This window comes from Aspergillus nomiae (assembly GCF_001204775.2).
Source record: "Aspergillus nomiae NRRL 13137 chromosome Unknown contig00431, whole genome shotgun sequence".
Classification (NCBI taxonomy): Eukaryota; Fungi; Ascomycota; class Eurotiomycetes; order Eurotiales; family Aspergillaceae; genus Aspergillus; species Aspergillus nomiae.
The window spans coordinates 1,447-25,737 of record NW_015378486.1 but is presented as its reverse complement, the minus strand read 5'-3'; the positions used below and the strand labels follow the sequence as shown (position 1 = coordinate 25,737).

Sequence of the window (24,291 nt, the reverse complement as noted above, 5' to 3'; positions counted from 1 at the left end):
GTCGCGATTCAGCGATCGCCCCAAATCTGCCATCGGCTTGTGCCCACGTCCTGGCGCGACTTTTCTCACACTCGCTTCTCAATACCCACCCCCTCGCTCCCCTTCCCCTTCAACCAGAACTTCCCTAAACTCACTTTCTCCTCATCCATCCATATTTCCCCCTCCTCTTCTTCTTTTCTTCTCTTTTTTCCTTACCACTTTCCCTCTTCTCTCCTCTTCCACCCTCCCCCCCCCTCTTTTCCTCTTCTTTTCTTTTCTACATACACTTACGACCAACCTGTTTATTATTTGCGATTCCTTTGATTCCGTTTTCCCCTCCTGGCTTGTAAGCCACGGCTTCGTTTTCCTCCCCCTCGGTCCGCCTGTGGCTGGACCCCCTTCCGATATCATCGTGTGCTTCAGTGTTTTCCCCGCCCAAGGATGATCAGACAACTCACAGACTTCTTGTCATTATCTCGCTTTCAGAACAGGTGTGAAGTCACAAAAGGGACGATATCGCAATCTTCCGAACAATCGTTTTGCTGAGAAGATCTGTGGTCGCCTTTCGCTGCACCGTCTCTAAGAAATGGCTCCATCCGCATCGAACACGGCCAGCAACTCGCCGGCCAAGAAGACATCCGCACCAGAGAAGAAATACAAGTGCCAATTTTGCAATCGCGCTTTTAGCAGAAGTGAACATCGCAGCAGACATGAACGTTCCCGTAAGTCACACCTACTCTTATATCCTCACAGCCAGGCCTTCTACATGGTTGATACCATGCGGGGCTTGGTCGCGTTTGTAATATGGCTTCCGGACGCGATTTTCAGTTTTCAATCGTGAAGAAATGGTATTATTGGAGCACGGACGATGCTGACGTGTTGCTCGAACAGACACAAAAGAGAGGCCCTTCAAGTGCCTAAAATGTCGGAGTACCTTTGTTCGCCGAGATCTCCTTCTTCGCCATGACCGTACTGTTCACGCCAAGGATGGTGGGATTCCACTTGTTTCCGAGGGCCGCCGACGTGGCGGCGCAGGTGTTCAGAAGTCCTCCCCTGCACCTGCTCCCCCCAAGCCTTCAATTACAATTGACCCTGCTACGTTGGAACAAATTGAGGCAAGCAGTGACGGTATGGTCGACCTTGAAACTGCAGCCATGTTGATGACAGATTTCCAACATAAGGCCGCAGCCGCAGCTACCAGTCAGGTTAATGATCGTGCTGAATCGGATCGCTCTTTCTCCCCCGGACGCGGTCCGCTACTAGAACCCTCTGTATCCTATTTGTCGGGCAACGCGACGTTGCCCCAAATGCCTTGGGACACCCTGGTCTCTCCCGTTGACACGAAACACTTTATGACCCAAGACAATGGCCCAGACTCGCATACACTATCGTCGAGCATGGCGCGGCATGGGCCGGTTGGTGATGCGCTTGCTCCTTCGCTTCACTCGCTTGTCAACTCGTTACCGGTGTCTGGAAACTCTACTCCAAACGCCTTGTCACCATATCCCTCGATGACAGGGCCTGTTAGCCCGGTGAACTACCGGAAGTCTCCTGGACCCAGCCAAGCCCTGACACTCCCCAAGGCTCCTCAGATCGCAAATGAAATTGAGCGGAATATGATCGTAGAACGTATCAGGAATGCCGACGCGCTTGGATCGCTTCCCGATAGTTTCCAGCTTCCATCGACGGCAGCCTTGAACAAGTATCTGTCGACGTATTTCAATTTGTATCACCATCATTTGCCCTTCCTGCATCAGGAGTCTTTCAAGCCTACGAACACCTCGCCTCCGCTGTTGCTAGCCGTACTATCTATTGGCGCCCTGTACACATTTGAGCGTCAGCACGCATTCATGCTCCATGTTGGTTCAAAGATGTTGGTTACGCAGTTTCTGCAACACAAGGACAACTTCGATTCGAGAAAGTGCCCGTTGTGGGCTATGCAAAGCAGCCTGCTAAATATGATCTTTGAGAGTTGGAGCGGCGACCCGAAAGGTCTTGAATGGACATGTTCCATCAAGAGCTTGCTCGCCAACATGGTTGCTGGTAACCGGTATCAACTGAAGCTTCGTACTGAGGCTCGCGAGGGCGCCAAGCCCACCCGGGAAGAGTGGATTGAAGACGAGTCATGCCGTCGTACCTACTACGCGGTCTACATCTTTTTTGGCATGCTCACGCTGACCTTCAACCACACTCCCGCAATGAGCTTCGACGAATTCGATAATTTAGAGCTTCCATCGTCAGAATCGCTGTGGAACCTTGATGTCACGGATGATGAGGCATGGCGCCGTAGCCTGGCTTCGACCACTACCCTCACAGTGCGGGAAGCCCACGACTGCCTCTTCCAAGGCGAACAAGTTCGGTACAGTGCTTTTGCGACTCGTGTCTTGATCAACGCTCTATTCTTACAGGTTTGGAACCACAAACGGAGCTTCGAGGCTCTCCAAGACGTTGTGACTGAATATAAGCTCCGTCTCGCACTCGAAACATGGGAGAATTCTCTTGAGGTTTGTGAGCCAGAGACGATCGTGGTGCCGCTCAGCACTCCTCAGAAAGGTCATCCATTAATCTTCAACTCTATGGCTGTTTACCGCAACACGCGCGCTCGGTTGGAGGTTGACCTTAAGTCGATCCAGGAGGCCTTGCGGTACCACTCGTCTTATGAAGTGGCCGCTGCTATGACAGTTGCTCGTGAAAAGGTGAAGCGTTCCCAGGAGATGAACAAGGTCATCCAGTCCTGCTTCGAATGCATCGAGATTGCTGCCGTCCAGGGGATTAACTGGGTTGCGAAGACATCTGCCACCAACTGGAGTGTCGAGCATCCGCTCTGTGGCTTGGACCTGATGGTCATCTTGAGTCTCTGGCTCTATCGCCTGGAACATGACGAGGAGCCCGCGACTGAGGCTGAGATGGCCATCTACAACAAAGTCCGGAATCTGTTCGATGATGACGCCGTCGATGCCTTTGGTAAACTCAGCTCCACTGTGGCCCGTGTATGGGGTAACATCCTAGACGGAGTGGTAGTATGGGGGTAAGTTTGAACCCGTTCAGCATGCAATATCAAAGCTAAGTTACTGACAACGTCTCAGAATCACCAAGCTCATGGGCGAATCGTTTAAACTTCACTCGCAGGCCTTGGTCGGCTACGAAGACTCGTTGCGCGTCGCCAAGGACCAACCTATTCACCCAATGCCAACGAAGACACTTGCTAGTGTGGGCACGGCGTACTAGGCTATGAGTACGTCGGCTTCGAAATTCACACTATCGTTGACCTTTTTTTGATCGCCGTTATGCTCTTTTTGGCCCTCGGAGCTGGGTTTCACTCTTGATGCCCTCACTCTGACTCGGGTCCCATTCATCAATGCACGTTTTCACTTTTTCTTCCTCTCGTTTCCTGGGCATTTGGACACTGGCGGAATCTCGGATTTTTAGGGTCGGGATGGAGGTGCAAGAACCTGGGCGGCGAAGTTTGATTTCCGGTTATGGAATGCTATGATCTGAACCGCCGCATAATGCTTCTTGCTGGTGTCTCCTGACTGACGTTTGTTCATTGTTAATCATTTCGTTACGTCTTTGCGTTGTTTATGGTCATTCCTGTTGGTTTTTGCAAGAGCTCACAGGAGTCCGGTGTGGTCATTTTTTTGTTTTTACGGGCAGTTTCCCAAGGCAACATCTCGACACCCGGCTGGTCCTGTGTGTTCTTCACTTTAGCACTCGGTGGAGTTGTTGTTTTCTTGATACTCATCATTACACTCTTAATCCTTAGTGCTTCTCTTCTACGCATCAGCGTGTTTGGTCAATTTGCCAGTCGATTTGTCCCCTCATCATTTGATACCTTGTCCGTTATATATTCATCTTACCACTTTAAAGTTTCTCTTCGAGTCACTCGTTTTCATATACTTTGGTTTACTATTTTTACCTCCTTTTGAGCTTTTGCCTTAATGTATGTGAGTTAGATTCGTTCTGAGTTTATGTGTTTATGCCGTCCCCGCCGTTAATGCTTGCGTTTTATCTCACCCCCCTCATATTTTTTGACGTGTTCTGTTTGACGCAACTGTTTTGCATGCTTTGATATTCCGTTCTTGAAGATTGTTCATTGCTTATCTTTATATTTACAGTGTTTATTTCGTACTATTTTTTGTTGGCTTGCACATGGTTTTGCGTTGTAGTACCCTGTACTATAAGTAATTCTAGCACAAAATACAATTTGTTTGAGCGGGGAGTCGAATTGCTATTACACAGTAAACAGTAGCAGTAGGATTATTTCACGGTAGCATCTATTTTATCATTAACTAATAATAGTTCTTTATCTTCCTATACATCTCTAAAACGCTACAGAATACACACGGCTAACATCACTTACAAACGGGCTCTACGAACCCCCTCGTCCACCTCAAGGAACCCGTAATAATTACAAAAAATCCCAGCGCAACCCCAATACTAATAATTCCGTAGAAATAGGCATGTCGTCGCCGACTCAGCCCATTCAATTCAGCCACCCACGTACTAATTGTAGTTGCTGAACCGCAGAACCCATCCATAACACCAGCAAGCACCTGGCAGCTCGTGAGTATCGACGAACTAGCCCCAGAGCCAAGCGAGGAGGCCCCGATGCCATCAACATGCTGCAAGTCATAGCACATGGCAAGGATGATAGTTCCGAAGATGTTCACGGCGAACGTACCTAGCGGGAAGGAGGGGAGTCGGGCATTCAACACGAGAGAAACATAGTAACGCAGAAAGCAGCCGAGCGGTGCGAAAACGACAGCGAACACTGCGCGACCACGCCAGAACTCTGGTCCATTGTCATGGCGATCCGGAGGCCAGATTGCGAGGAAGACGGCCCCCAGCCAGCACCCCCAGCCGAGGATGATGAAGAGGGGGTCTATGAATCGGCGCGTGAAGCGGAAGGGGAAGGAGGGGGTTACGGGATCGAGCGCGAGCGCGAGATGGGCACCAAAGATGAGCGCGCTGAGACTGAGCGCGACTGTGGTCAGGATGACAGCTACCAGGGCCATGAAGCTGTATCCGCCATTGGGGGCTGAGGGGTCCGACAGGTCGTTGGATAGCGCGAGGAAGATGTCACGGATGAAGCTCGAGAAGGAGGTGAAGCAGCCGCAGAAGCCGGTTGTTAGGCCGATGTATAATGGGATTGTCTTTTTAACAGACTTGTGACGTTTCGATTCGGCGCTCGGGTCGGTTCCCGTGGTATTGTTGTTGTTTGGGTTCACACTACCCCATTCTTCGCGGAAGAGGTTCTTGTCCTCGAGGAAGAAGCCCATTAGTAGCGATCCTCCTACGTTGGCCCAGAGGACGCCTGTTCCCACGGGCGCTCCCGGGTAGATGGTCAGGGCTTGGAGACCGAGACGCGCCAAAGTGCCGAAAATGGCGAAGAAGACCAGGTATGAAAGGGTGAAAAGCTGCGTAGCTATTTGGAGACGGGTCTTGCGACAGGTTCCCTTCGTGAGGGCGTTGGTTCAACGGGGCCGTAAGGAGGCTTGTCACTGGTGGGAGGCAGCCCATATCCTTCGGATGACCAGGCTTGGCGCTGCGAAGCTTCCTCGGTGGTGGGAGGTGGCGCTTGGGTTTCAGGCAGCTGTTCGGTGTCGCTGGCAGGCATGGCACGTGTGGATTGCATGGCGAATGACAATGCGCGATATGATTCACATAATTTCTATAACGAAGGATACTGCTGGGAAGGAAAATTAGGAGCTGTGAAAAGTCAGCCAGGGAGGAGTGAAGATTGGACGGAGAGAGTGGGTCATGGTAGTATGTGGAGTCTTAGTGGATAAACAATGGTTTAGTTGTTGATAGACAGCTGATAAGTGATTGTTGATAGCTTATCAGTTCCCGATAAACGACAATGAGAGGGGCTAGAGGTGGAGATAAAGAAAGCAGAAAATCGAAGGGAGAGAAGGAATGACAAGGGAAGGAAGAGAGACTTGGAATTCCAAGCGGAGAAAAAGAAAGGGACGCTGACATCAAGGTACATGTCCATACATACCGTACAGTAAGTACCTGAGCAGGTGACACGACACACCCCGACCCCTCACTTCTGTGATGTGTATATATTTCTTGCTTCTCTCCCCCCTCACAAGCTCCCATTTCATTATCTCTCTCTTTTCTTACGACTTCTAGAACTATACGATATTCCAGAGTACCCCAACCGCGATGTCTCTTCCCCCGAATGTCCATATCTCATCCCACCCGTGCCTACAAGCCAAGATATCCCAGCTACGGTCCCATAAAACCTCCACCCGCGAAACAAGGGACCTTGTTCATGAGATCACGACCATCCTAGGTGTGGAGGCCTTCTCAACAGTATTAAAATCTACAAAGCGGGGAACGGTAAGGATTGATCACCCCTGATCGTATCGGATCGACGAACGTTGATCCACTTTCCAGGATCAAACCCCGTTAGGTATCGAATATGATACCCAAGATATTGAGCCCGCCAATGTCGCCATGGTGCCCATTCTTCGATCTGGACTGGGCATGACCGAGGGTACGTTGTCTGACTCGCCTTGAAGGTCCCAATTCTGACTATTCGCACAACTATGTAGCAATCAACAACCTGCTCCCGGCCCCGGTTCCCATCTACCATCTAGGTCTCTTCCGCGAGAAGTTCACCCTTCAACCTGTCGAATACTACAATAATCTCCCCTACCAACGCCAGGATGGCTCTGACTCCAACACCGCCGCCGCTGACACAGCTATCCTTCTTGACCCCATCGTCGCCACCGGCGCTACGGCCGAAGCGGCGATTCATCTTCTGCGTGAGTGGGGTGTGAAGCGAGTGGTGATGCTGAGTGTACTGGGCTCCGAGACGGGCATTCGTCGAGCTGTAGACTCTTGGCCTGGCGGAGTAGAGTTCTGGACAGGGGCGGTGGACGAAAAATGCAATGAACGAGGCATGATTGTTCCTGGCTTAGGTGATATCGGTGATAGGTTGTTCGTTGCCATTGGGAAGTAAGGTCGGGTAATTATTAATATATTTTATCGTTTCCGACGCAGCAATACAATTTCCTAGATCCAATCATATCCTTCGGAGTACTATGTTGAGTGTCAGGTTTTAATGGAAAATATGTCACATGTAAAGGGAGCTGCGACAAGAAGGGAAGGTGTCACAATGGTCCTTTCTATAAAACTCTTAAAACTCTGATTGATTAATGTAACATACAACTGGGACGGACTATCATCATCAATATATGGAGATATTGCGAAAACAACTTCAAAAAGTAGAAAAAGACAAAAAAAAAACTTGCCCCCGCGCGGGATTGAACCGCGGACCTCATCATGTCAACTTCCAAGGCTTCCAATGGATGCCTCAGGCTACGAGTGATGCGCTCTCCCACTGAGCTACAAGGGCTTGTGATTGGTGCTAATTACTATAGTATGGAACACAATGGCCAGTGGCAAAAGCATGAGCATTTCTTTTGGTTGTAATAAGATTCACAGATGTATTCAACTATCTGTGTGGAGGCTCGAGAAGTCCCAACTTGGCGGAATGACGGCACATACAGTGGGGTGTCTACTTATTGCCTGGCCTAACCGCCTTCCTAATTATATTTACGTAGGAGAGGTTCAAGCACTGGGTTTGGAAAGGTGAAATATGGCGGTATGTAGGGCGGTCAAAAGGACGATTTCAAACTTTTGACATAGTGTGCCGTAGTCCAGTAGAAGTGTTTATAGTCTTTGTCTCACCAATCACAATTCTTTTAGTATGGCGGATTGAACCCATTATCTACGCAGGGCCTGTGAGAGTTAAGCCGTAACAAGATACTCCCAGATGGAAAGAGAAGCAATGACCTCATTGAAGGTGCTGGAGCAAGTTCAAGGACATAATAAAGGAGCATAAGCGCAGACCAAAGCAGGAATACTGCTGAAAGGACCGGTAAATATGTAAACCCGTGGGGTATATATTCTATGTTGCCAAGCGCCACCGTCCTCTTGTTGTCATAAGTGTCTATTCCATCTAGATGGTGTTTAGACGTTGCTGCGAGATCATCAGGAAGTGGCCATTTGAGATCGGCTTGCTGGTGAGACTTATTCGTTTAAAAGTGGTATTCCTCAATTTCCCATAGACGCTGCCTGGAAGGCACAGATAGGAGATCTCTCCATCCCCCAGATCGCATCCATATCTCAACAATCACAACTTCTCTCGACTTGTATCATCTGGGTACCCACCGGTATCCCTACTTTAAGTTCATTTTTTTGATCGCGGTCTCAACTTGTAGTTGTTTCTCATCCCTTTCCCTCGCCCTTCCCTTCTCTCCCTAGAGTTATATTAGCTTGAAAATGTTCTCTTTAAGTAACAAGTACATTCATATGTTGTTCCTGGCCCGTTGGGACCACCTGAGTCTGGCCTTTTTGGATTTTGACAACCTGGAAAATTACGATAAGTATACTATGGTGACTTGTAAACTGACTGAACTGAATTCATTTGGTGTACACAACCAGGGTAGCGACACCAAATTTCGCCCTTATAGATTAACCAATTATCCAACGTAGCCGTTGTATCAACCCTAGGGAAGTTCAATGTATTGGTTTCGCTTGCAATATAAGGACGAATACCTTTGCCAGACCACCCTCTCTTTTCCGCTCGTTTTGCCGACTGGGTATTAGAACCACGCGGAGCTCGAGGTGTCCTCACCGTTAACGTTAAGCGTCTTTTGCTACAGGTTCAGTCGGAGAAGAGCGTTTCCCGGCTGTATTGCAACCGGTTCCTAGAAGTTAGGGGGGGTTCACTGGCTTCTTCAGCACATCTCATGAAATCGAGGATACCCCGAGGTGTGACACCGGCACTAAACCACTGTAAGTGGGAGTCTGCAAAACCGGCACCCACATCCACTGCCTCTCGCGGGTGGACAGGGTCTCCGCTCCTGTCCACAGTGGCAATCCTGGGATCGCGATGGCAGATCCTAATCACCCCGAGGTAGCAGCCCAAGCGGGGCTGGGGCCCGTGGTAGAAGAGCGACGCTGGAAGCTATCTCGGTCAGTACTGTGTTGATAAGATCATACATATTGGTCATTTTGAGTTGTGGGAATTTTAGGGACATGCCCTTCCCTACAGTGGAGAAAGACTTGTATCTCGAGCCAGGATGCGAGATATAGTAGTATGAGACCGGATGTGATGAGGATAGGGTGGCCCTCGCACTTATAAAACACAGCCTCAGCCTGGCCTCTATTGTACCGGGGGTAAAACCGGCTACCTCCAATCGTCTCAACAGACAGAGAAGGACAGACAGCAAATCATCGAGCTCTTCCTCAGCCTGCATGGCGAAGCACTAGCGTTCAGAAAGCTGACCCAGTTCGATGACTGCTAGTTATATTAATATATTCGATTGGGAACAGTATACTAAATACTGCTGTGGGACAGGAGGGCTGCATGTTACCCATACCTCAAAAAATGCTGGAGTGGGGACGAGCAACATGGAGTAAGGGAGGAATGCCATGCCATACCAGGGGTCTTATACCTTCTTATCAGTGGACTTATCTTGTCCAGGATAGAAATGGAAGGTGTATCCATTATGCAGCCTGTATAGTCCCGTTGTGTACGGAGGCTTCTGGCAAATTTCGCGGTTCTCGTCAGCTTGCTTTCCTGCACTTTCTTATTCCATTCCCCCTTGTCCGATGGGACTGTAAGCGGGGTGTCCAGCTATCCGCATTGTTTGCGTTGGAGTGGTATGTTTTTCGCAAGATCTTTGATCTCGTGAAACTGCCACAAAGGTACACATAGCCCTTGGGAGGATGAAGCGCCACTCCCCAATCATGGGTCTTGCAGTAAGATAGTCTTGCAGTAAGACATTTACTTAGTTTAGTTCTTTTCTTGGCTGGCTGGCTGCTGCTGCTCCCGTGCATAGGCAAACTTTTAGAGGATTAGATATAAGGTAGATGGTACATAACAACTGGAAAGCCTACCCCTGCCAAAAACCCTTGGTTGTGATGAAAACCAGGGTAAAAGGCCACTGAATGGCTTGCCCAGCAAGAAATACAGGTATTGGTCGACTATGTAAGACCACCATGTACGCTCCAATCTTCTGTGCTCTTGATGGTTTCTAAATAGTGTTAGCTACATCACTTTCTGGCTAGATGCACGAGAAGGGGAATGAATACTCTAGATGGGCTAAGAGGGTATGTTTCAGCACATGCCCTAACCTTGCCACCCTGTCTTTGGTCCTTGAAGGATTCTGTCTATGACGGGGGCCTTGTTTAGAGTTCTGTTCGACATGGTAATAAAGATACTGCTTTCTAGAGGAGATGTGGAAATATATGTGCAAGTTCCCCCGGTGAAGTCTTCCGCGTTAATCAGTTTCCAGGGTAGGGTTGACCGCTACAGATGGTCTCTCGTCTGTTATAGGGCTATCGATTCTGTAGGATCCTAATATATGAACCATCTGGATAACTTGGGATTCTGATGTTCTGTAGGTTTGATTTATATTGAACGTATGGTTTGAAGGGCAAGATAGCAGGATCAAAGTAAGAAGGTTGGGGGAGTTGAGAAGAGAAAGCGTGGATTAAATCTTGTGAAGATATAGACTGGTTATCGACATGGAATGAGGTAGGTCCTTCATTTGATTGACTTAATTTACAGTAATTCACGTCAGAGCAAAGAATTGTACATATAGTATACACCAGATCCGATGAATCGTTCAAAGATGGGAATTATGACTTAGGAGCAAGTGAACCCATCCAGGTTGTGTCCTGATTTTCACTAGACTGGGCGCCCTTCGCCACCCTAGTTGGACCGGCGGACTCATTCACCAAGTTCATAGTCATCTGCCGCGCCTCCTGAAGTCGTCGCAGAGACTCGGCACGACCAAGAATCACCATAGTTTCAGGTATACCCGGCCCCGGTGCGGAGGCAGACAATGCCCATCGTAGATAGTGGTAGAGTTCCTTCTTGAAGGTTTTGTCGGCAGCGACTCGGGCCTTTTCCGCTTCCTCGGTTGATCCGTAAGCGCCCGCGTCTGATTCTTCAGGGAGAATGGCGTAGGCGCCATCGTAGGAGGTGATGTTGAATTTGTGGGTTTCGATGGTCCAGTGGGCTTCTGGAACAAGGCTGAGGGCTGCAGCTGCTGTGTGGAGGGTGGCCATGGGAACGGCTTGGGGTGGTGACTTGCTGGCGGAGGCAGCCGGAGTATACGGAGGTCTATTAAGAGTAGTAGTGAAGAAGGTAGAGTTGCGCTGGACAAACTCCGATGCATTCGTATAGGATTTGGCGTCTGCACGGAGGAGAGGAGGGAGATACTCCGCTAGCGAGCGAAATTGAAGGATCGGTTCGCTATAGTTTACGGGTCAGACTCAGGTATAATGAAGTTGAGAGGGAAAAGGCCGTACAGTTGTTGCGAAGGACATGTCTCCTCCACAGCCCTAGAAACTTTGGAAACCATCTCTTCAAACTCGCTACCACCGTTCGTAGCAAAGCGCTGTGCGTGTGCCTTCTGCAAGAACCAAAGCTTCTCAAAGGCAACAACGGTGTTACCTTTGGTGATTTTGAGGCTAAACTAAAAACTAAGTCAATACCTGTTGTGTAGTGCATTAAGAACTTAAACAAAGTGCCAGACATACTATTTGCTCCAGCTCCTCAAGGCTGAAGATGTCTGACTTTTGAGTGTGAGACCAGCCTAACAAAGCGGCAAAGTTTACCAGGGTAGCGGCGAACACTCCCTGTGTATCTTTGAAGAAGGTAAGATCAATGTCGGCATTCCGCTTGCTAAGCTTCTGCCCAGACTTGTCCACAAGGAGAGGCACATGGCCGAAGCGAGGCGGCGTCCACTTAAAAGCATTGTATAGAGCGACATGCAGAGGGGTAGAGGGCATCCATTCCTGTAATCAGGGTAGGTTAGAAAGTCACTTCCACTTCAGTCTTTAGAAACTCACAGTGCCTCGAATGACATGGGTAATCTTCATGAGATGATCATCAACCACGTTGGCGAGATGATAGGTCGGGTGTCCGTCCGATTTGATCAAAATGGGGTCGTCGTACACCCGATCAATCAAGTCCAGCTTGTTCGGCGAGCGATTCTGGCCAGTCTTCCCATAGACGATGTCCTCGAACATGGGATATCCCTCCACCTTCAGCCGAACCACATGCGTCTCTCCCTTCGCCGCCCTGTCTTCAGATTCCTCGGCCGATATGTCCGCGCATTTTCTATCGTAACCGGGGGGTAATCCGGCTTGACTGCGATGTCTAGCAAACGCATCGAGTCGATCCGCAGAGCAGAAGCATCGGTATGCGTGTCCATTGTTTATCAGATCATGAGCGTGGGTGCGATAGATGGCTGTTCTCTCGGACTGCAGACAAACAACTTAGTATAACTTTTTTTTTGGGAATCGATCGATAAGCGCATTGGAGAGCCTCACCTGTCTATACGGACCGTAGGGACCACCGACATTAGGACCTATAAACTGCACGTCAACCTCCGAGCAACTTTGTGTTCCCGAACAAATGCCAACCTTCATCCCATTGCAGTCCAGCCCATTGGAGATCCTCATAGAGCCTCTGTTCAGCATCGGGGATAGTGCGTTTCTATATCCATTCGCCTATCAGCCTTCGCGATCGACCGATAATGTGTTCTAACGCCGCACCTGGTCGGTATCTTCAATTCGTAGCAGAAACTGTCCTCCCGTCCGCTTAGCCAACAGATAGTTGAACAATGCCGTCCGCAGGGACCCTAGGTGAAGATATCCGGTTGGCGACGGTGCGAATCGGGTTCTCGCGGGGAAATCAGGCAAATTCGTCTTTTTGTTACCGGCGCGTACAGTCTTGCTTGACGCAACCGAGGAGTAGCGGGCTCTGCTGCACTGGGTGCAGATCCACGGACGACGGGCAAGAAGCCCGGGATGGGGACGCCTCATGGTCGCGAAAGAGGGCCCAATTATGCGGAGATATTCAGGGCAAGAGCGATGGTGAATGGTTGGATGGGGAGGTGTACCTATGAACCATCGGAGGTTTGCGGCGAGACTCCGACTGGGGAAAAAAAGTAAAGTTAGAAAGGCGGACTGAATTTTATTAATTTTATCAGTGTAATCCATTTACCGCTTACAATCAACAAACAACTTCCGGGCTTGCCTTTGCCGTCCTTTATCTTTCTTTAGGAGTCTCTTGAGATACTGTTTTCTCAGAGATATAATTCATTTGTCTTTCACCTTCTGTTTGTGTTCGGTTCAGTCTCATTTTTATCCAACAGTCGGGGACCCTCTCCATAGCCGCTCAAAGTATGTGATCGCCCCCCCCCTAAGCCTTTTATTGCTGGCTTTGCTGACCTACTCCAAACACAGTGTCTCAAGCTGAAGTTGACCTCTATGGTATATACCTTAATTCTACATGCTTGTATCGCGCGAAGGTATCGGGAAAATGGCTAACACTTCCTTTAATTAGAGGTCCTCGGAATTGCCAACAGCGCAAGCAAAGATGAGATCCGCAAGGCTTATCGCAAGGTACTGCACCTTAAATCTGATCACCCTCGATAACTACTCACATACCAAACCAACGATAGGCTGCGCTCGCAAGTCACCCCGACAAAGTCCCCGAGGCCGAACGTGAAGAAGCCGAGATCAAATTCAAGGCCGTCCAGGAAGCTTATGATATCCTCTACGATGAAGACAAGCGTCATCTATATGACACACATGGAATGGGCGCTTTCAACGGGTCTGGAGAGCCCGGTATGGGCGCAGGCCCCGACCTAGATGATATCCTGGCGCAGATGTTTGGTGGTATGGGTGGCATGGGCGGTATGCCTGGAATGGGTGGTATGCCTGGAGGCCCGCGCGCGAATAAACCACGGAGAAGCCCGAATGAGGAACAGAAGTATGAAGTCAAGATGGAAGATCTGTACAAGGGCAAGACTGTCAAGTTTGCGAGTACGAAGAACGTAATCTGCAGTTTGTGTCAGGGCAAGGGAGGCAAGGAGAAAGCGCAGGCCAAAAAGTGTGCTACTTGCGGCGGACAAGGTATGGAAGATAAACGCTTAGTGCAGACGAATATTGGAAGGCTGACAAATGACATGTACAGGTGTCAAGCAGGTCTTGAACCAGATGGGGCAGTTCCTTACCACTTCCACTGTGCCGTGCTCAACCTGCAATGGAGAGGGTGAATTCTTTAGCCCCAAGGACAAGTGTAAGAAGTGTAAAGGAAAGAAGACAACGGAGGAGAGGAAGATTCTGGAGATCTACATTCCTCGGGGAGCAAGGTGAGCTATGCAAACCATTAAAAGGACCAAGTCAGGCGCTAAACTATATGCAGAGAAGGAGATAAAATCATTCTTGAGGGTGAAGCCGATCAAGTACCAGGACAAGAGCCCGGTGATATCGTGTTCCATATCGTGGAAGAAGACCATCCTGTTTTCAGAAGGGCTGGATCAGATTTGACCGCTACCATTGATGTTACAGTGGCTGAAGCCTTGACAGGCTTTTCCCGAGTTGTGGTCAAGCACCTCGACGGCCGGGGTATTGAACTGCAACACCCCAAGAAGCCGGGCGATGTTCTGTCCCCAGGACAGGTCCTTAAGGTTCCTGGAGAGGGTATGCCCATGAAGCGCGGCGACGAACGCGGCGACCTGTACCTGGTCGTCAACGTCAAGTTCCCAGACCAGAACTGGAAGCCTAGTCCTGAGGTCCTGGAGAAGCTCAAGGAGATGCTGCCCAAGCCCGACGCCCCGATTCAGGCTGACACTGTAGACGAAGTCGACTATGATCCCAAGGGTGATCTGGATGAATTCGGTGCCAAGGACGCTCACGGCGGCTCTGCATGGGAAGATGATGATGATGAGGGTGAGCCGGCTCAATGCGCGGCCCAGTAAAGGCCAAATTTCCGTGTCTTCTTGCAATTATACCTTTACCGTTTTGTGCATTCGTCGATGAATAGATCTGTTGGATGCATTTGGGCCAGTTCTTCTCTGGCATCATGGGCGTTCACGGGAAAACACTTGTTATGAACAAAGTGGGGAAAATTATCCGTATTGACTTATGACTGTTGCTTAACCATATTTTCAGGGCGTGAATAATGCATGGTAGTACTAGAATACATAGACGAACTCAGCTTCACGGAATGCCGTCATCCGATGCTTATAAGAGCCCCTAGGCTCCACTTTCTGGAGATGATCAAGTCGCCCCCGTGGGGGGAAAGTGTGGGATGGACCCATGACCAATGACTTTCTTGGTGATTTGTAACCAGCCATCTTTCCTTTTTCTTGTCTATCATTCGTTGCATGAGTATATATTGAAGTCTCATTCAAGAGCAATACAAATATGTCTAGCATTTCTTGCTAAGCGCGAAGAGACTGGATACGATGGGAAGATATGAAAGGACTAGAGTATCTCTGTGAGTGTTGCTCAGACGCCGCGTTAGCCATTATACTATTCTTTACTGACTGATATAGTGGCAATTTATCGGGACTGGCCCATCCTAAGCAGTATCCCGCTGCTCAACATCGGTCTTGTGGAGGGGTTTCATCACGTACGACTAATGACGATGCTCGCTGCCGCTGAAACAGAGCAGTTGAAATCATCGCTCCCTTCTTTGAAACTGCGCCCGAGAGTTGGCTTGGAGTGTACACTAGACTATGAACTCTGGCAGAAAGAAGTACGGATTCTCGCCGGAATCCACTGTGGTATGGCAGCGAGGATGTAGATGTAGGTTTGGTGGTATTCAAGACCCGGCCTGGTCATGCTTGCTTTATTTTGAAAGTGACAGCTCACATGAATATTGCAGACGCTATTTCCAGAGCGCGGCAGAAGATGAGCCAGGATATTTGTGTCTTTGGAGACATTACCGACGGGTGGTATTTTAGATTCATACACATCCCCTCGTGCAACAGCAACGATATAACTAAAACCTACATAAGCCTTTGACTATGGCTGCGCAAGCCGATTTAGTCAGATACCACAAGTGTTAACAAGTCTAGTACCGAGGAAGAGTCTCCTCAATGGGGAACCCGATTCTATGATGCATAGGGCGAAACTCACTGTTATATGGAGAAGGGGAGGGTTAACGCTTTGCGTCGAATTGCTATGGAGAGAATGGTTCCATGAAACTTGGTTCCGTTGTTGATTCTCAAAACGACGCTATGAGGATCTCGCTGTTATACAATTCGATATTGATTGTGTATGGAATAGTTTCGGTCCACCGTAATGACTCGCCAAATCATAGTAACTGGGGTTGCGAGTTGAACATAATATCATGCTAATCTGCGGCCAGGATATATGACTTTGGGAGTAAATTAGAAATTATATCTGGATGGGATCAATAGACACAGCAGATTCGATGCACCCCCATGCATCGATGCTTTATGATACTAGCGTGGGGTAGAAGAGCGATTGATGGGTCTCCATCATTTGCCCCCACAATCGACCAACACGTACCGAGAATTCATCCAGTTTTCTGACCCGAAGAATGGGGATATGATGGGGGGTTTCCTGCGCGGTTCTTATTTAAATGGTCTTGCATTCCCACCGCCCGATCTCCCGTCATCTCTTGCAACCCTGGTTTCGGCATTAATACGGCTGTGGATGTCGGAGATTGTCCGGATTATTCGGCATTGATAGTGTCCCGCATTTGATGTGATACCAGACAGGGTTATTTAATCTCACAACAGCTCGTCTTTCTCCAGCTTATTTTTACCATCCGTAAGAGCAAAAATAATTAGACAAAGGTAATCACACGAGAAGATATATAGCCATGCTGAGATTCCAGTAAAGAGAATCGCAGAACGAAAGTGGCTAATGGCCTTCTAGCCCGCGATCTAGTGCCGACGGCTTATAAATAATATACGATCGAGTGTCTCGAATTATCCCAGATTTTCTCCCGACCATGTCATGTCAGTCACGCGCCTCGTGTGAGGGCTGCTCCTGCAGTGACAGGGGCAGCCGACCACCAGTGAACATTGAGGACTGTGAGAGCGAACTGCTTGCCCTTCGGAGGCGTACAGTGGAGCTTGAGAAAACTCTGGCATCAATGCAAGATGGCCGGCCAAATGCTAATGCATCAAGGGCCCGGAAGTTACGGTCGGCCAACTGGTTCAATTGTGAGAGTGACCCGGGCATGATGGCCCTCTACATTGAGCGGTACCTCAACTATGGCATCACCCGGGAAGAACTGATGTCCGGTAAACCAATAATCGGAATAGCACAGTCCGGGTCCGACTTGTCTCCATGCAACCGCCATCACCTCGAGTTGGTGAAACGGGTCCGAGAAGGCATTAGGTCCGCCGGAGGTATCGCCTTTGAGTTTCCCACGCATCCTATTCAGGAGAGTAGCAGGAGACCCACTGCCTGTATCGACCGAAATCTGTCGTATCTGGGTCTGGTAGAGATTCTCTTCGGATATCCCTTGGACGGTGTAGTCCTCCTGACGGGCTGCGACAAGACTACTCCCGCCGCTTTGATGGCCGCAGCTACAGTGGTGCGTGGCCCCTGTATCTCCGCTCCCTTGCTCAAATAATTGACGTTTGTTCGAAGAATATCCCAGCAATATGCTTGAATGTTGGCCCAATGCTTAACGGTTACGTGAAGAATGACCTGGCGGGGTCTGGGATGGTAGTATGGAAGGGCAGAGAGATGTATGCGGCAGGTGAAATCAACAAGGAGGAGTTCATTGACTATGTGTCCAGAGGGTATGTCCATCGATAACTATGAAAGTATATTCACTGACGATGTAATAGTGCACCATCAGTGGGACATTGTAACACAATGGGAACAGCATCAACTATGAATGCTTTGGCGGAAGCGCTTGGAATGGCCCTACCTGGGTCGGCTGCCATACCGGCTCCGTACCGTGAACGTGGGCAATGTGCTTACGAAACAGGTTTGCGTATTGTTGAAATGGTTCATTCTGATCGGAAACCCAGCGACATTATGACTCGGGAGGCTTTCGAAAATGTCATTGTAGTTAATACTGCTATCGGCGGCAGTACTAATGCCCCCATTCATATCAACGCCATCGCCAAACATATTGGGGTAGAAGTTTCACTGGATGACTGGGACCAACTCGGATTTCATATCCCACTGCTGCTGAACATGCAACCAGCTGGTGAGCTGCTGGGAGAGGAATACTATCGAGCGGGTGGGCTACCCGCGATTATGGCGGAGTTGCTAGATGCCAGGAAGCTGAATGCGGATGCTTTAACATGTAACGGTTTGACAGTATCCGAGAATGTCCGGGGCAAACATACCTGGGACCGTCAAATGATCAAGCCGTATAACGAGCCACTTCTGGAAGATGCCGGTTTTCTCCATCTCCGAGGCAGTCTGTTCCGATCCGCTATTATGAAAACGTGTGTGATATCGGAGCCTTTCCGACAGAAGTTCTTGGAAAATCCCAAGGACCCAAATGCATTCGAAGGCACGGTTGTAGTGTTTGATGGACCGGAGGATTATCATCACCGGCTTGAAGACCCTTCCACTCCCATCGACGACAGAAGTATCCTGGTGATGCGTGGTGCTGGCCCATTGGGATACCCAGGTGCCGCCGAGGTTGTCAACATGCACCCACCTGGTCGGCTTTTGCGACAAGGGGTCAAATCGCTTCCGTGCATTGGAGACGGACGACAATCGGGTACTTCCGGCTCGCCGTCCATTCTCAATGCTAGTCCCGAGGCAGCAGCGGGTGGAAATTTAGCCCTCCTTAAGGATGGGGACAGACTCCGTGTTGATCTTAACAAACGGCGCGTTGATATCCTTGTTTCCACGGAGGAGCTGGAAAAGCGGAGAAAGGCGCTAGAAGCCAGGGGGGTTATGATATCCCAGAAAGTCAAACTCCATGGCAGGAACTGTTCAGGAGGGAGACGACACAGTTGAGCGATGGTATGGTCCTCCGAGACGCGGTAAAATACCAACGACTTGCTCAGCGATATGAGAACCCCCGACATAATCATTGAAGGATTAGTCTAGATACCATCGATGTAAAGAGCTGTAATTATTTGAAATACCCATCGCAAGGACTTTTGGCAATTTTTCGGCTGTTCCGGAGGTGTGTTCTCCGTATAGAATTCCATTATTCGGTCGGGTCTTTCTCGAACCGAACTGATTGTGGCATTGATCATAACTATATTCACGGATAAATTAAACCTTACCCGTACAGTACTGTACAATGATAGTCTGTAGTGGCTGCCCCGATAGACTTAGTAGCGTCAGGCCGTTTAGAAACAGTAATATTTGCCTAGTAACGGTGACACGGACTCAATCTCAGGAGAGAATCGTGCCGGAAGGGAAGGGTTAGAGAAGTCCGACAGGTGAGGTCGGAGAAAGAGAGAGTACTCCAGGCTACCACTACTAGTAGTGTAGTAGTAACTTAAATCGTTGATTGGTGTTCCTATTTAGTAGCCGTACAGAAAGTGCTGATCATGGGATTGGACCCCCTCCCTTCAACTTCCCCTCTTGAAATGCCCTCCTCATGCTCACTAACATTCACTACTACCACCCTTTTCACTTGTCTGTTTATTGACTGACTGGTTTCTGTGAAACCTCCTTAAGTCTATCTGCTGCAGAAACTTCAAACAATAGTGCTGAATCTAGTGGCAGCGCCATCGTACAGTTTTCGGGTAGGCAGACGTCCATGTTTCGCCGGCGCTCTGCAAACTAATTAAGTCTTGGAAAATCAGTCCCACAAGGATGGAGATAGTAGAGCTATTCTGGCCAACGTTCGCAGAATTGCCAAGGCTCTAAGAGCGGTGACTATTTTGCGTTTCCTGCTTTCTCCCAAGTTATGGCCATATCTCGTCACTTCCAACAAATAGCTAATGAAAGGAGATGACTAGGACCAGAATCCTGGCGAGTGAACCGAGCGCCCTGAGTTTGATCTACCAGCCAATCCCACCAATTCAGTGATAGATAACACGCACATGGCTGGGGTTCTTGACCTAACCTGCATCATCTACGAATTCACTCGAGGCCTGCAACAAAGCCGTCCAGAGAATTAAAACAAAGAGAATATCACAACGGAAAATACCCATAAGGAGAGCGAGAAAGAAGGCAAGCAGACAAGAAAAGTTTGATAGCTTACCAATGTGTAAGGCCAAGAACGGGTTTGCTGAAGACGGCGGTGGTCTCGAACCATATCCACCCGGAAACCAAGTCAGAAGGTGGACGCGACATCACCAGTTTCCCGAGCCGATCATGTAATTGTTATCAATATTGTCGACTGCCAAGCCATTGAGTCATGAGATCAAGAGACACAGCTGAGGCGAATGGCGGAGCCTATAACAATTGAAGTAATTGATATTCAACACTCACCACACACACCATGAAAAATTTATAAAAATATCCTCCGAGTGTGGACCGGTGGGTCTCGGGTTACCCGCGCGCAGAGATTTGGGTTTGCCGTTGCAGCCTTGCAAAGAGTGACGGAGAACCACCGATTTCCCACACTACCAAACTTCGGACCCGCGTACTTGCTTAGGGTCTAGCCTGCAATATCAGAAAATTTCTTCTAGTTCCGGCTGATCTCAGACCGCCCCTGTCAGGCACCCACATCCCACCATCATTTTTAAAGCTGTCCCTTGTGATCCTTCCGTCGTGTTCCTTGTTATTTCCTACACAACAAATTCCTTTAACATGCTGCTGCCTCCTATCGTCCACTTAGATGCAAGCCTGCTACCATGCGCTTCCTCTGAGCAATAAGAAACGACAGCCTCTGTGTGCACCGTGCATCTCCCACCGCCGCACCACATAGTCGTGTACCCCGGTCTCTTGCATAATCCTGGACCTATCTGTCTCCTTTCAAAAACACCTGTCTCATCAACCTACCGTCGCAGCTTCCCGAAATCACCCTGTGCAACTCAGCATAGGCCTAGATCATCGCGGGACGCATATATAGTGCACACCGCATCGTTACGTGTCTCGCGGCTCATCTTCCTGTCCTGCGGGAACCATCCAACTGTACCTTTATCAATTATCCCGACCAATTAACGCCACTGCGCTCGAAAGAGCCATAACCGATTTCCAATCGGGACCAACAATCTGTTCACCTTACATTATCCTTTCAACTCGAGTTGTTTTACTTGTGTTTGTCACGATGGACGTCGACTTATAAACCATCCACCTTTTCGTTCTTTCGTGATCGCAACGCTTTCCGTTCTCCCGCAATTAAGCGTTTCAGTTTTGTGCATTTCTCAGCCATCTTGCTTCTCTAAACCTCACCTATCTAGGTGAATCACCTGCCGTACAACATCGTCAATAAGATCTCATCTCGAATCATTATGGCGCCCAACCTTTTCCTCTGCCTCCGAACCGTCTTCTGCCCCACATACTGGTTCCAACGTGGGGAGCGCATCCAGGGGACCATCCATAAAGAAGAACATTGGGAGTCTCCTGTCCCTGGCATCTACAAATACATCCCTGGCCGTGGATGGCACCTTGTTTACAAGGATGGGAATGAGTACGACGAAAAACTTCCTGTCCCAGTCGTTTACTGCCGCATCCTCCACCGATACATGTTCGAGCATGAACTGGAGGACAGATGCCGCTGGCATTCGGTGACCGTCCACGAAGGCGCTAAGCCGGAAAGATTTCTCTTCTTCCGCCTTGATGACGGCGACACCTGGGTTGCCGGATGGGATGCCAAGGGAAAATTCATTCCGGGACCCTATCAAAAATGGTACTACGACTCGGAAACGCAGACTATGCGCCGAGTACTGTTCCCTGATAGCACGAATGTTTCCCGCGCCAGCATTGTCCCAAGCAAGCTGGGCTAATTGCGGCTTCCTCCATAGCCCATCCCGAGGGCTAGCGCCCTGACAGTTTTGGGCCTCTTTACATGGTTTCTCACCATCCGACCATGACGAAATCTGTTCTGCAGCTGGCTCCTGCAGAACATGGCTTGGCAGGCTAAGAAAGGCAATTGCTATTCTTGAATTATTGAAAGCGAGCGTACAAGCGATTCATTATTTTCTGCTTCTGTTATACCTATGAACATGCTTGATGGCTCGACTATTACGATTATTTGCTTTACACAGCGATGGTGTTTGGGTTAGAAAAAAAGTAGTTAGACTTGCTTGTTTCCCTATTGTTTGCGACTTGGGTGGCTACATGCCATCACGATGGATATTGGCCGTGATGATTCTTTCGGTTATTACGTGGTTCAAGAACAACAGACTTGAACAGGAGTTTAATAGTGATTTGATAGACATTGATACAATATGATAGCGGAGCACGATACTGCTCGAATGATAATCATTCCTTGTGTATGTTGAATTTTAGGCGGAACCAACCCTAGAGATACGTATCATCTGCCGCAAGAAGTGGATACCCGTTAGTTGCAGCAGCAATGTTCGATTGGATATGCATGGCACCATCCGTCACTTGCAGATAGGATCCATCTGCAGGCCATGTGATTGGTAAATGCTCGCGGTGTTTTCCATGCAAGGGCTTACCGGGCAAGTACGGCCCGGGCAAGTAGGGCTTATCCCGTCGACAAGATTCGACGTGATATGGAGATGCTCATTCCCGGCATTTGTCGTAGTGGTATAATTAGGAATATTAATTGTATAGCTCTGCCATTTGTTACTTCATCCTATCGGATCACGAATGTATCAATAGTAGAAAAAGAGGTGGCCAAGCTATTTCCACATCAGCCACATAATCTCCAAAAACAGCTGTACGAGATAGCAGCCCAAATCTAAACCCTAAAACAGATCTCACAAGAAAAGTAAAAGAACAGGAAGGGGAAAAGAAGAAAGGAGGCTCTACAATTTTGCCCCCTCCTTCCCACCCCCCTTAACCAGCTTCTCCAATCCCTTCCTCACCCTCTCCTCCATTCCCGCCTTAGTCGGCCTCATCGTCTCTCTCGCCACAAAAACATGCGTATACCCCCCAACAACCTTCACCTCCTCCTCCCCCTGCTTGAAAACCCCAACTTCATAGGTAACACTCGACGAACCGAGCTTCGCGACCCGAAGTCCGAGGTCTAACACATCGGGAAAAGACACCGAGGCAAAGTAATCGCAGTACGAGTTGACCATGATACCTACCTGGGACGCTGCGTTGGTCTTTGCTGACGAATCCGAGTCCTTGTTGTTGATGGAGAAGGGGTCCATGCCACATTCGGCGATGAGCCAGCTGTTGACGATGGAGTCGAAGAGCATTGCGTAGACAGTATTGTTGAGGTGTGCGTACATATCGTTATCAAACCTATTTCCCCTTTCGTTTAATATTTATTCGGGACATTGGTTTGAATAGTATTTTACTGTACCATCTTGTTCGGTATACTTGGTGAAAGACGTAGTCGCTTCGGGTGCGACGTTTCTTGATTTCGATTTCTTTGGGGGCCATTTTTGGGTCTGCTATGCTGGACTGGTATGGAGGGATGTATGAGGGTGAGATTATTAGGCTGGAGATATCGATATACTTGTTCCTCAGAGTATTGTTCTTATCGGATTCAGATGCAGATGTCCATATTAAATGTCATTTCCGAGGAAGGAATTAGCCGAGGTTGCTTTTGCCGGCGCTTTGCCTGATATGGAGTAGATCGGCGGCTTTTGTCGATCGTCTATATCGTGCTTAACCCACCACAATGGAATTGGACAACTCGGTGGAGGCTTTGGTGGACGGGAAGTCTGCGGATCTGATAAGGGTTATATCGTTGATAAACATGAAGGGGGGTAAATTAGTGGCCGTCTAGTCTGTATACCCGGACTTGGTGTGAGATTTTTATGGGTTAAACTGGGACGTCGCGGTTAATGCTCTCAGAGAGCTAAAGAAGGCCGAGAAGCTATTTATGTGGATGATGTTTATCGTTCATAATGAAAAGGGAAGAGCAGTATGTGCTCAGTGCTGAGGTCGTGTGTAATTCGTTGAATTTTAACCAGCTATGAGAAGTATCAGTGTGGCAATTCAATCTGAACGCCGTACCTGGAGTTGGGCTCGCCTGCGATGATCTATCCTGTACTAAGTAGTAGGTTTATCATAGACGTTCCAAGAGAAGGACAATATTCGAGTGCAATACATTGGACAGGTTGAAATTGAAGGTACTGAAGATCGCACCTGCCGGTTTGAGTATCAACCACAATCCATTACGCTGGTTTCAGGAACTGAGATTATGGACTGCGTGAATCTATACTCTACAAATCGTCAAGTTATGAAGTACAAGAAAAATTACGATTCAAGAACGTATCTCAAATCATCGTCGTCTAAAACACGCACATCGTTACTCTTTCACCTACATCTCACTGCCAGTTCGTCCCGTCTACACTTGATAGCTCCACCCAAGGAGAGGAAGAAGATCATTCCAGCAAGCATTCTCCGAGTACATCAACCAAGAACTGTATAAAACTCTATACCCAACAGTGCGAAACAAACTAAGAACACCATGCACATCCT

At 48.9% G+C, this 24,291-nt stretch overlaps 7 protein-coding genes across 7 annotated transcripts; 4 read left to right on the top strand and 3 right to left on the bottom strand.

The window, feature by feature from the left end:
- Positions 1 to 243: 243 nt before the first annotated feature.
- On the top strand, positions 244 to 3,553 carry ANOM_010520 (C2H2-type zinc finger protein). The gene is made up of 3 exons (XM_015555776.1): positions 244 to 701; positions 871 to 3,007; positions 3,066 to 3,553. Exons 1-3 carry the CDS (start codon positions 566 to 568, stop codon positions 3,205 to 3,207), a joined length of 2,415 nt encoding a protein of 804 aa, XP_015402501.1. The 5' UTR covers positions 244 to 565; the 3' UTR covers positions 3,208 to 3,553.
- Positions 3,554 to 4,331: 778 nt separating this feature from the next.
- Positions 4,332 to 5,614, bottom strand: ANOM_010519 (FluC/FEX family fluoride channel; the record flags this gene model as incomplete). The annotated part of the gene is made up of 2 exons (XM_015555775.1): positions 4,332 to 5,404; positions 5,482 to 5,614. The coding sequence occupies 2 exons, from the start codon at positions 5,612 to 5,614 to the stop codon at positions 4,332 to 4,334; spliced, it is 1,206 nt and encodes a 401-aa protein (XP_015402507.1).
- A 476-nt stretch (positions 5,615 to 6,090) lies between these two features.
- Positions 6,091 to 7,021, top strand: ANOM_010518 (uracil phosphoribosyltransferase). Its single transcript, XM_015555774.1, has 3 exons — positions 6,091 to 6,324; positions 6,382 to 6,481; positions 6,540 to 7,021. The coding sequence occupies exons 1-3, from the start codon at positions 6,148 to 6,150 to the stop codon at positions 6,947 to 6,949; spliced, it is 687 nt and encodes a 228-aa protein (XP_015402506.1). The 5' UTR covers positions 6,091 to 6,147; the 3' UTR covers positions 6,950 to 7,021.
- A 3,620-nt stretch (positions 7,022 to 10,641) lies between these two features.
- ANOM_010517 (glutamate--tRNA ligase MSE1) lies at positions 10,642 to 12,837 on the bottom strand (the record flags this gene model as incomplete). Its single annotated transcript, XM_015555773.1, has 7 exons — positions 10,642 to 11,260; positions 11,317 to 11,483; positions 11,548 to 11,805; positions 11,860 to 12,273; positions 12,343 to 12,380; positions 12,436 to 12,508; positions 12,568 to 12,837. The coding sequence occupies 7 exons, from the start codon at positions 12,835 to 12,837 to the stop codon at positions 10,642 to 10,644; spliced, it is 1,839 nt and encodes a 612-aa protein (XP_015402505.1).
- Positions 12,838 to 13,362: 525 nt separating this feature from the next.
- ANOM_010516 (uncharacterized protein) lies at positions 13,363 to 18,774 on the top strand (the record flags this gene model as incomplete). The annotated part of the gene is made up of 8 exons (XM_015555772.1): positions 13,363 to 13,419; positions 13,479 to 13,932; positions 13,994 to 14,171; positions 14,225 to 14,751; positions 15,360 to 15,590; positions 16,776 to 17,380; positions 17,437 to 17,591; positions 17,640 to 18,774. Coding segments are annotated over 8 exons (3,342 nt in total), but the record flags the coding sequence as incomplete, so codon positions are not given.
- A 2,399-nt stretch (positions 18,775 to 21,173) lies between these two features.
- On the top strand, positions 21,174 to 21,668 carry ANOM_010515 (uncharacterized protein; the record flags this gene model as incomplete). The annotated part of the gene is made up of 1 exon (XM_015555771.1): positions 21,174 to 21,668. The coding sequence occupies one exon, from the start codon at positions 21,174 to 21,176 to the stop codon at positions 21,666 to 21,668; it is 495 nt and encodes a 164-aa protein (XP_015402503.1).
- Positions 21,669 to 22,658: 990 nt separating this feature from the next.
- Positions 22,659 to 23,244, bottom strand: ANOM_010514 (acyl-CoA thioesterase; the record flags this gene model as incomplete). Its single annotated transcript, XM_015555770.1, has 2 exons — positions 22,659 to 23,103; positions 23,165 to 23,244. The coding sequence occupies 2 exons, from the start codon at positions 23,242 to 23,244 to the stop codon at positions 22,659 to 22,661; spliced, it is 525 nt and encodes a 174-aa protein (XP_015402502.1).
- Positions 23,245 to 24,291: the final 1,047 nt, after the last annotated feature.

Coding starts and splice junctions, on each gene's coding strand:
- ANOM_010520 (XM_015555776.1), top strand. CDS start 566: ATGGCTCCATCCGCATCGAACACGGCCAGCAACTCGCCGGCCAAGAAG. Junction 702..870: donor CAGCAGACATGAACGTTCCC/GTAAGTCACACC, acceptor TTGCTCGAACAG/ACACAAAAGAGAGGCCCTTC. Junction 3,008..3,065: donor GACGGAGTGGTAGTATGGGG/GTAAGTTTGAAC, acceptor ACAACGTCTCAG/AATCACCAAGCTCATGGGCG.
- ANOM_010518 (XM_015555774.1), top strand. CDS start 6,148: ATGTCTCTTCCCCCGAATGTCCATATCTCATCCCACCCGTGCCTACAA. Junction 6,325..6,381: donor AATCTACAAAGCGGGGAACG/GTAAGGATTGAT, acceptor TCCACTTTCCAG/GATCAAACCCCGTTAGGTAT. Junction 6,482..6,539: donor TGGACTGGGCATGACCGAGG/GTACGTTGTCTG, acceptor ACAACTATGTAG/CAATCAACAACCTGCTCCCG.